Source organism: Sinocyclocheilus grahami, unplaced genomic scaffold, assembly GCF_001515645.1.
Source record: "Sinocyclocheilus grahami isolate Dianchi unplaced genomic scaffold, SAMN03320097.WGS_v1.1 scaffold284.1, whole genome shotgun sequence".
NCBI classification, from domain to species: Eukaryota; Metazoa; Chordata; class Actinopteri; order Cypriniformes; family Cyprinidae; genus Sinocyclocheilus; species Sinocyclocheilus grahami.
Genome location: NW_015505463.1, coordinates 561,428 through 574,171, shown reverse-complemented (window position 1 = coordinate 574,171; position 12,744 = coordinate 561,428). Strand labels below are relative to the sequence as shown.

Sequence of the window (12,744 nt, the reverse complement as noted above, 5' to 3'; positions counted from 1 at the left end):
AAAATGTGCTGCACACATCTGAATATTTGGGTTGAACTGTTCTGGAACAGTGTTGTAAATACAACTTAACCACTGATTTCTAGTCGTGTCCTCTTTTGGAAGGCCAAGCTAAGTAGTTTCGCTTTCACAACGAAACACAGTGTCACACACGGCGGCCTTGAGTGAGCGGCGGCCGGCGGGCTTGCGGCAACCACATGTGACGACCCCGGGCTGGACTCCGCTTCGTCCACGGTGAATGCCGATCCATGACGAAGAGGATATCGTGCTCTTTTGGAAGACCAAACAAAGTAGTTTCGCTTTCACAACGAAACACACAGCGTCTCCACGACATGGCAGCGGCGGCGGCAACAATACTACAGCGAGAATAAAAGTTACGCCTTCTTTCTTTGCGTGAACATTTGGGCAGTGTTATGCAAATCTTCCCACAAAGGGACGTAGACGTGGGAGCGTGTTAGAACGAGCCGTTTTAGGTAGGCGTGGTTGACTCTTAACTTTTATAAAGAATATCTCTTTGGATTTGAGACTTTAGTCTTTGCAACTTTACAGATCTTCTTTATGCACCAACTATCGCCTTGTTTGTACTGTCTTTGTATTGTATTGTTAAACTGCATACCGTTTATCGCTGACTGTATTGCAGACAAGGCTTAACTTTGCACTATCGCCTTGTTTGCATTTGCTTGTGTATTGTTTGTCTTTTGTTTGTCTTTGTCTTTTGTTATTTGTCTTTTTTTTATTTATTTTTTTGTATTACAGATGTTTAAGTTACATGTGACTGCACTGTTAGGATTGCTCAAATTTCACTATACTTGTATAGTGACAATAAAGGAATCTTGAATCTTGAAAGAGCTTGTAACACTCCAAAGAGAAAGGAAAACTTGAAATCGCATCATATGACCCCTTTAATATTAAAGGTGCTTATTTTAATGTCCTATAATGTAAGCACCTCAGTGCTTTACATTTAAGAGCATCAAAACAGCATTTAATGTTTGAATTTAGTTATAAAATGGACAGAATTTGAGAGCTGATTTAAAAAAATGTTTTTATCAAATAACAAAGCATAAAGCTCTTTGCAATTACTGGATGGGAGGCAAGCTACAAATAATGTTTGGTAAAGGGGAAACTATGGACCTGGCAACCATGGCTTGAACTATGGGTGATTCATAGGTTCAAATTGAACCTGCGTTAGTGGATCATTTTATTTTATTTTTTTAGATTTGCATTAATGTGTTATTCACATTTTCTTCATACACTAGATGAATTCTGACACGTTTCCCCATCCCCTTTTGAATTGATAGAATATAATCGGCCCTGATCATTTACTGGTATCAGTATTGATTGGATTTATCTGCTGATACTGATTATTGGCAGATACATCTGTGCATCCTTAGTATAAATGACAGAAACAGTCATTACATAGTTTTTATAATTTGTCATGTAAGTCATAATTTAGTTTTTGGTCATTTTTTGCTGGCTTGCTTGTAAGACTTCTATATAAATGCCCTTTTTGCTTAAATTTTTGTAACAGTAATAGTGTCTGTCCAGCTTTCTCTGTATATTACCATACTGTCTTGGCAGGCCAAGTTTCTGAACACAAAGTAAGTGCTGTTGGTGTGAAATGATGGTGGACGTGTGTATGTGTTAATGTATTCATTGATTTGGATTTAGAATGTTGCACAACTCCTTTGTGCACTGAAAAGGAAGGTTTTGCGTTCTGATTGTAACAATGTTTTCATATTACACTTAACTTTTATTCTTTATCAAGGAAAAATGTATTTTTCATAATGTGATTAACAAATTTGACTCATTCGTGAAATATATACATCACTTCCTATATATAAACACTTGTTTGTACTCAGGAAATTTGTGTGTAGCTCACTGCCTCTGCAGGTCTTTATTATACAGTCTGAAAGTTTGAGTCTATGCTGCCACCTTCAGGATCTAAAATGTATTATTCTGTCAATACAGTGTGTGTGGTTTGCAAAAAACATGTCCATTAATGGGACAGATTTAAGGTTTATAGTGTGCATTTATGCATATGTGAAATATTACCGAAAAGATTGTTGGAATTTATCAGGTTTTATAATCAATTATTTAATTTAGTTTGTGTAATAGTCTTTAAAGCTGGTAGATCTGATTCATATGCTCTATATCCCTGCACTATTGTAGATGACTCGATTGGTACTGCCCAGGATGGTAGATAGGTAAGTTTAGAAATTACCACACTATGATGCTGTTGACATTGAAAGTAGTGTTTGGTAAAGCAGATGGATTGATTCTTACTTGAAGCATTCTGACTAGTATATCCCACAGGAGTGTGTCATGCAAATTTTCATGTGGTTATTTTTGTGCGGTTCGGTCATGCATGCTTACGTAGTGGTTTTGGCCTTTACTTCCTACACACTTCAGTCCAGTAATCATGAACAAATGTTCCACTTTTACATATTTTGATAATTTGATCTGTCACACTGGAAATTATTAATGTTGCATGTTGATGATAAGCTGATCAAGGGATAGTCCCCCCCCCCCCCCCCAAAAAAAAAATCTTTTGTTTAACCCAAAATATATTTTGAAGAATGTGGGTAGCCAGACATTTCTGGTCCCCATTGCGTTCCATAGCATTTTTTTCAGTGGAAGTCAATTCACTGTGGACCAGCAACTGTTTGGTTACCCACATTCTTCAAAATATCTACTCTTGTGTTCAACAGAAATGCATACATGTTTGGAACAACATGAGGGTGAGCAAGTGATTAAAATTTTCATTTTGGGTGAACTAACCCTTTCATTATTTCTCATGGCAGAGGCTGACTGTGTCATGCCAAAATGACACGTATAATTAATAGAAAACATTTAGGGATTTTTTCCCCCCCCAACCATTGTATTTAGTTAGGGTCTTTCTAAGTTTAGAGAATAAAAGCCATACTAAAAGTATCTGTAGCTTCTCCCATCTAGAGCCCTAGAGTCTGGTGTGCACTAGTACATAATGCAACATGGGCACCAGTTGCCATAGCAACAGGGATGCAAGAATCCATTAGCAGGCACCAGTGTGTTATAAGGGATAATTCTGTGCTGTCTAAAGTCAAGTGAAAATGGAACAAATACATGGGACATTTTAAGCACTGTTGTCTGTAGAAAACGTGCTTACATGCTGCTCTACGACAGTTCGAACATTAATTGGTGAAAAAACACGACTCTTTCTAGGTCTAAAGGAGTGATCTTGAATGTTGCTTCAGCGAGTGGCATGTACCCAGTTCCTCTCCTCACCCTCTATTCTTCCTCGAAGGCAAGTCATCTTTCTCTTCTTTTCTCTACCTTGGATCAGGTCTTTCATATCTTTGTGAGAAAAGTCTGTCTTGTCTTTTGTTGCTAAAGTTCTCAGAGGATGTTGCTGTACGCTGTATGGCTAGCAGCACTATTCTGAGCAAATTAGATGTTGATATTAGAATGCTACTGCAGCTTGATGCACTGGGTTATTATTATTATTATTATTTTTATTTTTTTAACTTTCATGATTTTAAAGGACACGCATTACATGATTATTCTCACACCTCCAGGCCTTTGTGGATTTCTTCTCCCGTGGTCTTGCTGCTGAATACAAAAGCAAAGGGATTATTATACAGGTATTTTACTAACAGTAGTTTAAAAATTAAAATTCTACACAGAATTCAGACATTATATTAGTTGCTTACTGAAAAGAGTGACATGTAAATATGCAAAGATGAATTTAAGTAATGCCATTTGATTATCTGTCTATCTATCTATCTATCTATCTATCTATCTATCTATCTATCTATCTATCTATCTGTCTATCTGTCTCTCTGTCTCTGTCTGTCTCTCTGTCTCTGTCTGTCTCTCTATCTGTCTGCCTTTCTGTCTCTAACTGTCTCTCTGTCTGTCTCTATCTGTCTCTCTCTCTCTTTCTGTCTGTCTGTCTGTCTCTCTGTCTATCTGTCTTATCTGTTTCTTTTGCTAGTAATAATGATGTTCACTGCTTACACTGATAAAGTGTCTTGTGTAACTCTTTGAAGAGTGTGCTGCCGTTTTATGTGACGACCAAACTCAGCAAAATCAGGAGGGCCACTCTTGACATCCCCTCTCCGGAACGCTATGTTAAAGCCCAGCTGTGCACTGTAGGGCTGCAGACTCAGTCGAATGGTTACTTCCCTCATGCCGTCATGGTGAGACCCTCTTAAAATGTCTTCATCTTTAATTCAGTGTCCAGGTCTACAATGAATTAATTATACACAACTCTTCAAAAGTTTGGGGTCAGTACGATTTTTTAAATATTTTTGGAAGAAATCTCTTTGGAATTTTGCAATTTGGAATAATGGAAGCTTGTATATGATATAAACTATAGTACTAAAGTGGATTATTTTCATATTCTGTATTTTGACAGTCTAACAAGTCTGTTATTATGTCATTGATGCAGGGTTGGGTGACTACTGCTCTGCTTCCTGCAAAACTGCTCAACAAATATGTTATGAGCATGGGGTTGTCCCAACGTGCACACTATCTGAAGAAAAAGAAGCAAGGTTAGAAACGGAAAAGGGACAGACAGTGTGATTAAAGGAAAGGAGGGACCAACCAAAAAAAAAAAAGAAAAATCCCCAATCTCTCTTCCCTTTTGCTATCAGGGGCCAAAAGCACTCACACCCAACTGTTCCTGAGATGGTTCAAAACAAGCAATGTATTTTCCAGACATTAGAGTGGTGTATTGAGTCGTAGCTAACCAAAACATGATTTGCTTGAACAGCCTTTGCTGGCAAACAGTTTTTATTATTTTGGTAAGACAACCACACCACAGAATAGCTGAAGTTCCTAACAGTCACTAACAGCATTGATCTGTGCAGTTTGTTTGTCTTTCTTTTAAAGAAAGTACATGTTTAAAGAAAGTAAATTAGTAGTTCTCTGATAATAGTCAACTGATGAACATACATAATGAGAAAAATGTTCTCAACCTGAATTAAAAGTCTATTTGCGCAACAACACTTCCATTAACATAATTGATGTGACTGAAATTAGGCAGGTTGCCCTCAATCATTTAAAAATTGCATCTGCAACGTCTACAAAATGGTGCACTAATAATCTTGGTCCATATTTGCTTTTTTTTCATCTGACTCAGCAGTTTAAACTAAATGAACTACATGAACTATTTGTGCCCATCACAGATGGCACTATGCTTTCTATCTTTAGAGCATCTTTTTGAATGGAGATGTGATTTATATTGCACTAACATTGTTGTGGAAAGTTTGTGTACGTCCTGTATGGTTAACTTTGTACTGCTGGTGACAGGAAGCAAATTTCAACTCTGACACCAGTTTATTTGAAAGCTAAGGCTGTTATTCCGTTATTATCTGGTCAATGATTATGCAGTGTTTTCTCCAAAACAGAATTCCTGAATTCATTATAAATGAAACTGTTCTTAGAAGTCATGAACAACTTTTACAAGACAAAAGTCTAAGGCCTGCAACAGTAATGCACTCAATATGCCTGCTTGTGAATTGATCTTGCATTTCAAATAAAATCATCTTTCTAATAATGATGCTAACTCTTATGTTTGATGGATTTGAAACACAAAAAGGGAGCTGTTAGTTGACATTGATTATAATGCATATATTGTTATATAGCACATAGCTGTGTTTGTGGTAAATTGATAAAGCTGGAAGGAGAAAGTTTAGACACTATTCAGTAAGACTGTCATCATGATGATTTTGGCATGGCTTAATTCCTTTAATAGATCATAATTTTGTCGCAAAGATAAATATAATTGTGTGCTTCAGTGGAAGCAAGGATATCTTAACTTCTGTGCAAAGAGTTATGATCAGTGTCACAAATTTACAGTACCGATCAACAGTTTGGGGTCAATATTTCTTAAGGGTTCAAGCGCGTAGCGCTGAAACCCTATTGTATTGTAATTGTTCGAATGGCCAAGGATCAGCAATCTCCATGTTAAACTGATTGGGCAGACCAAACCCAAGTCATAGAGACTTGAAACTTGGAGGGATGATCGTACTCCTAGCGTCTACATTATCAAGGCTCACTCCAATCGGCCAGACGGGGGCACTACAGCAATCAAAAGTACTAAATCGCTCATAACTCCTAAACCGCAGGCTCTAGTGCTCAAGTCAGCCTGGCGAAATTTTTGGGAATTTTTTTTTTTTTTTTTGAAAAACCTACTTTTGTGAACAAGTCCTAGGTTTTTCACCCGACTGGAACCAAACCAGTGCAGAAAGATTATCTGGAGAGTGAATATCAATAATTATCAAAAAAAGTTGTACTTTTGACTCGCCGTCGCAAAGGGATGCCAAAACGTTCAAAAGGGGTAGGTCCACTTTTACTAAAAAGGCTATAACTTTTGAATGGAGTGAGATCTCGTTGGACTCAGGACACTCATGTAAGAGCTCAATCTGAGGTCACATGAAAAATTCATGGAGTTTGGCCACTTGGTGGCTCTATAAAAATGGCTATAACTATGCAACCATTTGTCCAATCAACATGAAAATTGGTACATAGTGTCTTTGTCCAAAGTGGCACAAGTGTCTATAATGGGTGTGCCTCACACGTCCTGAAAAGTGAAGCTGCAGGCTCTTTGATCGCCTTCTGGTGGCTGGCTGCAGTACAGGTCATAAACCCCGCCCTCTCCATGTAAACGAATGGGACTTGAGTCAAAATAAAAAATGTATTACGCTTCCAATACAATTTTCCAAAAGATGGTTTTGGTCATTTAAGGAAGTTATCACGCTGATATACAGTGGGTACGTAAAGTATTCAGACCCCGTTTGATTTTAGCTAGTAATTTGATGCTATAAAAATGGGGTGTGTCATTATGGTTGGATTGGGTCTGCGGGATTTTGATACCACGGCTCCACCTCACAACACTACTGCGCAGACTCTTGCTCCAAATTAATCTCTACTGTGCAGACTCGGGCTCCAAATGACGTCATTTACTCAAGATGGCAGCGGCCATACTGAGATGCTTTGGCTTCACTTTTCTATAGTGGAAGGAATAGGAGACGCGTCGTCCATCTTTTTTTTATAGTCTATGGTCTATAAGGACATTTGCGTATCTAAAAAACATGGCCGCCAATGAAATTTGAGCACCTATTAGACAAGGTTAAAGGAGGTCGATCAGAATGAAACTCAGTGGGCCTATTTGACTCATGGTCCTAAAGGTCTGTGAAAAGTCTGAAAGAAATCGGCCACTGGGGGATGATATTGCATTTTTCAAGGGTGTAAATGATTGTATGTTGCATGGTTTTTCACAAATGCACACAATATTGTATCATCTGATAGACCTCCTCATTCCGAACAACTTTGCCTCTATAACCACCGCTGTCAATCAAATAGTTTGTTAAATAATTGAGAATATGTAAAAAAACCTACCTTTGCAAACTAGTCCTAGGTTTTTCGCTCAGTCTTGGAAAAATCACTGCAGTACAAATTTCTGGAATCTCTAGGTCATTAATTATCAGAAAAAAAAGTTGAACTTTACTCTTTGTGTAGCTATAACGGGGTCGTTTAGAAAAGGGGCATGTCCAAATATTCCCTAAAGCCTAAACAAAAACTCAAAACTTCACGAAACTAGGTGAGCACATGCAACAGGTGATTCTAAACAAACATGCAATGTTTTATGGAGATCGACCACAGGTGGCGCTATAACAAACTCTTCAAAAACTATTTTTCTATGGCAAATTACCTCAAATTGCAGAAAATGTTTATATATTCACACATTCACTAGATATTCACATTGTACGATTGATCTTCTCATTCTGAATTTTGCTGTGTGTACATTAATGAGGAAAAAAAATTAACTTAAATGATTTTAGCAAATGGCTGCAATATAACAAAGAGTGAAAAATTTAAGGGGGTCTGAATACTTTCCGTACCCACTGTATGTTCAATTGTTCGTTTTTGTGATAAGTTTGATTTTAGCTAGTAATTTGATGCTATAAAAATGGGGTGTGTCGTTATGGTTGGATTGGGTCTGCGGGATTTTGATACCACGGCTCCACCTCACAACACTACTGCGCAGACTCTTGCTCCAAATTAATCTCTACTGTGCAGACTCGGGCTCCAAATGACGTCATTTACTCAAGATGGCAGCGGCCATACTGAGATGCTTTGGCTTCACTTTTCTATAGTGGAAGGAATAGGAGACGCGTCGTCCATCTTTTTTTATAGTCTATGGTCTATAAGGACATTTGCGTATCTAAAAAACATGGCCGCCAATGAAATATGAGCACCTATTAGACAAGGTTAAAGGAGGTCGATCAGAATGAAACTCAGTGGGCCTATTTGACTCATGGTCCTAAAGGTCTGTGAAAAGTCTGAAAGAAATCGGCCACTGGGGGATGATATTGCATTTTTCAAGGGTGTAAATGATTGTATGTTGCATGGTTTTTCACAAATGCACACAATATTGTATCATCTGATAGACCTCCTCATTCCGAACAACTTTGCCTCTATAACCACCGCTGTCAATCAAATAGTTTGTTAAATAATTGAGAATATGTAAAAAAACCTACCTTTGCAAACTAGTCCTAGGTTTTTCGCTCAGTCTTGGAAAAATCACTGCAGTACAAATTTCTGGAATCTCTAGGTCATTAATTATCAGAAAAAAAAGTTGAACTTTACTCTTTGTGTAGCTATAACGGGGTCGTTTAGAAAAGGGGCATGTCCAAATATTCCCTAAAGCCTAAACAAAAACTCAAAACTTCACGAAACTAGGTGAGCACATGCAACAGGTGATTCTAAACAAACATGCAATGTTTTATGGAGATCGACCACAGGTGGCGCTATAACAAACTCTTCAAAAACTATTTTTCTATGGCAAATTACCTCAAATTGCAGAAAATGTTTATATATTCACACATTCACTAGATATTCACATTGTACGATTGATCTTCTCATTCTGAATTTTGCCTATAGGACCACTGCTGTCAATCAAATTGTTCTTTAAATATTAGAGATTATTTAAAAAAAACTACTTTTGTGAACTTGTCCTGGGGTTTTTAACTCAAAATCAATTAAATCAGTGCAGTACAGTTCTCTGGACTCTCTAGGTCAATGATTATCCAAAACAACAACAACAACAACAAAAACCCGTTGAACTTTTGCATTTGGACAGCTATAAACAGGGTCATTTAAAAATATGGTCTTGATAGTCTACCCAAAAACCTATGAATCCTAAAAGAAAGCTCAAAACTAACTCGTGCATCGAATTATTCTAAACAAGCATGCACAATTTTATGGCACTATAATAATTATAAAGGTTTAAAACAGGTTATTTCTATGAAAATTGGCTGAAATTGCAATTATAACCACTAGATGGCAGCAGAGAACCACTAATGGAATCATTCATATAGGCTCACTAATATAGTACTTTTCACAGGTTTTGCTTTTGGATTCATATTTAGACATCATAAAATCACTGTTTTCATAACATTTAAGATCACATTTAGTAAAAGTTTGCCACTTCATTTGCATTGAGACTTTACAATTATGCCACATTTTTACAATTATGATTACAGTTAAACCTGAATAAAAATGTGTTATAAACAGGAAACTTGCAGTAATCATTTTGTTACCTATCAGTTATTTCAAATGTCTGTCTACAACAAAATGTGTGTGTGTAATCATTCTTAGTGTGAATTAAGTAATACAATGTGTATGAAGTAAAATAATTTAACCCTTTCATTCTCTGCATGTGTAAACTTATTGTCCATCATGGATGTGTTCTAGTGTCAGCCATACATTTCACGTTGGCCTAACAGCCTAGAAGCCATAAAGGCCTTAAAGTGCTTGAACCCCAATAATCCCAGTTTTATATATATATATTTTTTGATTTATTAATTTTTATTATTCTTTATGGAGTCTTTTATGTTCAGTTAGGTTGCATTTATTTGATCAAAAATACAGTAGGAACATTACCTTAAAATATTATCACCATTTAAAGGAACTGTTTTCTATATATTTTAAAATTGAATTTATTCCCATGAAGGGAAAGATGAATTTTCAGCAGCAATTACTTCAGTCTTCAGTGTCACATAATTCTTCAGAAATTTTAATATGCTGATTTGGTGCTCAAGAAACATTTCTTCTTATTATCAGTGAAAACAGATGTGCAGCTTAATATTTCTGTGCAAACTGTGATACATTTTTTTTCCCCAGGATACTTTGATGAATAGAGTTCAAAGTAACCATCATTAATTGGAAATATATATATTTTTAAAAAAAGGCCTTTGTTTCTGTTCCACTTTTCAAAATTAATTTTTTTTCAGTTTTAAATTGATTCAAAGTAATCATTCTAAGATTTCCAATCTGATTCAAAGTAGTATTGTGAAGTGTCTGTTTTCATCCCATCTGGGATCGTCTACTTGGGCTGTCTTAGTTACTATCAGTCAGAACGGCACTCCCGAGTCCTGAGCTCACCAGACTTCACATCCCATGAAGGGAAAGATGAATTTTCAGCAGCAATTACTTCAGTCTTCAGTGTCACATAATTCTTCAGAAATTTTAATATGCTGATTTGGTGCTCAAGAAACATTTCTTCTTATTATCAGTGAAAACAGATGTGCAGCTTAATATTTCTGTGGAAACTGTGATACATTTTTTTTCCCCAGGATACTTTGATGAATAGAGTTCAAAGTAACCATCATTAATTGGAAATATATATATTTTTAAAAAAAGGCCTTTGTTTCTGTTCCACTTTTCAAAATTAATTTTTTTTTCAGTTTTAAATTGATTCAAAGTAATCATTCTAAGATTTCCAATCTGATTCAAAGTAGTATTGTGAAGTGTCTGTTTTCATCCCATCTGGGATCGTCTACTTGGGCTGTCTTAGTTACTATCAGTCAGAACGGCACTCCCGAGTCCTGAGCTCACCAGACTTCACATCAGAGTTTCCCCCATGCCCGTTCTCACTTTTATCTATTTCTCCCCTGAAGAACCATCTGTGTCCAACCCCTTTGCATTTAAATGCTACCAAAATTGTATTCTTTGGGCCTTGATGCAAGTGAATTTTGTAGCTTTGTAGCAGTGCTTAAAAGGCCATCTGCTGGGTTTCATGTCCATCTCCTCTGATAGATGTGCATGATCTCTCTCATGTTGTGTCTGAGTGCCAAATCCTCTAGTGTCGTGCCTCAGCCCCCTCCCTATTGCACACCGCATGCGTGTTTGTTCCAGGCAGTATTGGGGAGGGGTGATTCCGGAGAATAGGAATGGAAGTCGGAAGCGTGACAGTCCTGTGATGAAGGAGGAGCTGTGAGGACTGTGTGGGAAGAGAAGGCCTATATAAAGCCTCGCAGCAACTCTGGTTTACAAATGCTCGAGACGGATACAGAACAAGAGCTGCAATCTGACAGAAGAGCTTCCCTCCAGTTTCTTCATCTTCTACCAGCAGTCTGGCTTTCTGCTTCAAAAGCGTGGATTTGGAGACTGACTCACCTTGCAAGAGCTTTGTTTAGAAGAGGAATTTGAAAGAAACCTTCCTCATTCATCCAAACCTACAAACTTCCAGAATGTCCACACATGCAGTGGAGATGAGCCATTTGAATGTTTTGGCTGTTCACCGAATGTCCTTGGCTTTGAAGGAATTTCCCCAGATGGTGGGCTTGTCCAGGACCCAAGACTGCAACAGGGCCCGCTCCGTCCTGCAAAGGAAGAGCCAGTTCAGCTGCGACAGGATTGCCGAGGAGGTGGACGAGGAAGGACCGTTCACTGTGGAGGAAGACAAAGCACGGCGCACATTTTTGCAGTCCTTTGAGAGTCTACGCAGATGCACACAAGGACGTCAGTAACTCTAGGAGCCTGCAGGCTGGTTTGGACCTCACCTTGTACCTGAATGGACTGAGACTCAGTGTAGAATGGAGACTATTTTAAGGGAACAGTCAGGGTAGATGCTTCATAATGAAGCCAGACTGACTGACCCAAACTGGTTCAACTGTAATATGTTTCTGTTCAGATTTTTCTTTGCACTAGTAAATGGCTAATGTGTAGCATGTTACATTTAACGATAACTGGAAATGTGTTGCATGCCTGTCCATCTGGCTAAGAAAAGCTGTGGAGTTACTGGGCCGCACATTAGCACTGTTATGGTTTTGTCAAAGGCAAAAATCTCTCGAGACTGTTTTATCACAGATGCATCTGAAAATAATTGCTTTATATTTTGTCTTTATATGATCTGTGCAATAAAGTTTGGAATGTGAAATGTAGATATATTGATTGTTTCTTTGGGTCCTTGATTCTTTAGAGTAATCAAGACTTAAATAAAAATGTGTGTCTTTAACGAGTTCACCCAAAGTGAAAATTTGATAATTTACTCACCCACATGTCATTCCAAACCTGCATGACTTCTATGGAACATACAAAGATAATTTGAGAAATGTCTGTGTTTTTTGTCCATACAATGGAAGCCAGTGCTAACCAAATTGTTTGGTTACCAACATTCTTTAAAATATATTTTATGTTCCACAGAAGAATTTAAAACAAACAGGTTTGGAACTAAAGGGTGATTAATGATGACAGAATTTTCCTTTTCAGGTGAACTATCATCGTCAGTGTTACCTGGTAATATACAGTGATCTTAAGTCCTACATTGAAGTTTCATTCTGTTATATTCTTAAAAACAGAAATAAATGAATGGCATGTGACAATCAGCTTTTAAGGTATGTATGTATCCGCTTCACACACGGTTCAAGTGTGATTCTTGTTTTTTAAGTTAGTTGGATGATGTTTGTGCACTGTATT

At 37.4% G+C, this 12,744-nt stretch overlaps 1 protein-coding gene across 1 annotated transcript in view; it reads left to right on the top strand.

The window, feature by feature from the left end:
• The window catches only part of hsd17b12b (hydroxysteroid (17-beta) dehydrogenase 12b), a 23,775-nt gene extending 19,180 nt beyond the window's left edge, over window positions 1-4,595 (top strand). The window contains exons 7-11 of the mRNA XM_016292358.1: window positions 2,167-2,201; window positions 3,199-3,280; window positions 3,552-3,617; window positions 4,026-4,175; window positions 4,427-4,595. Coding sequence (XP_016147844.1) covers window positions 2,167-2,201; window positions 3,199-3,280; window positions 3,552-3,617; window positions 4,026-4,175; window positions 4,427-4,534 — 441 coding nt within the window. The 3' untranslated portion in view covers window positions 4,535-4,595. The remainder of the gene's footprint in view (window positions 1-2,166; window positions 2,202-3,198; window positions 3,281-3,551; window positions 3,618-4,025; window positions 4,176-4,426) is intronic.
• Window positions 4,596-12,744: the final 8,149 nt, after the last annotated feature.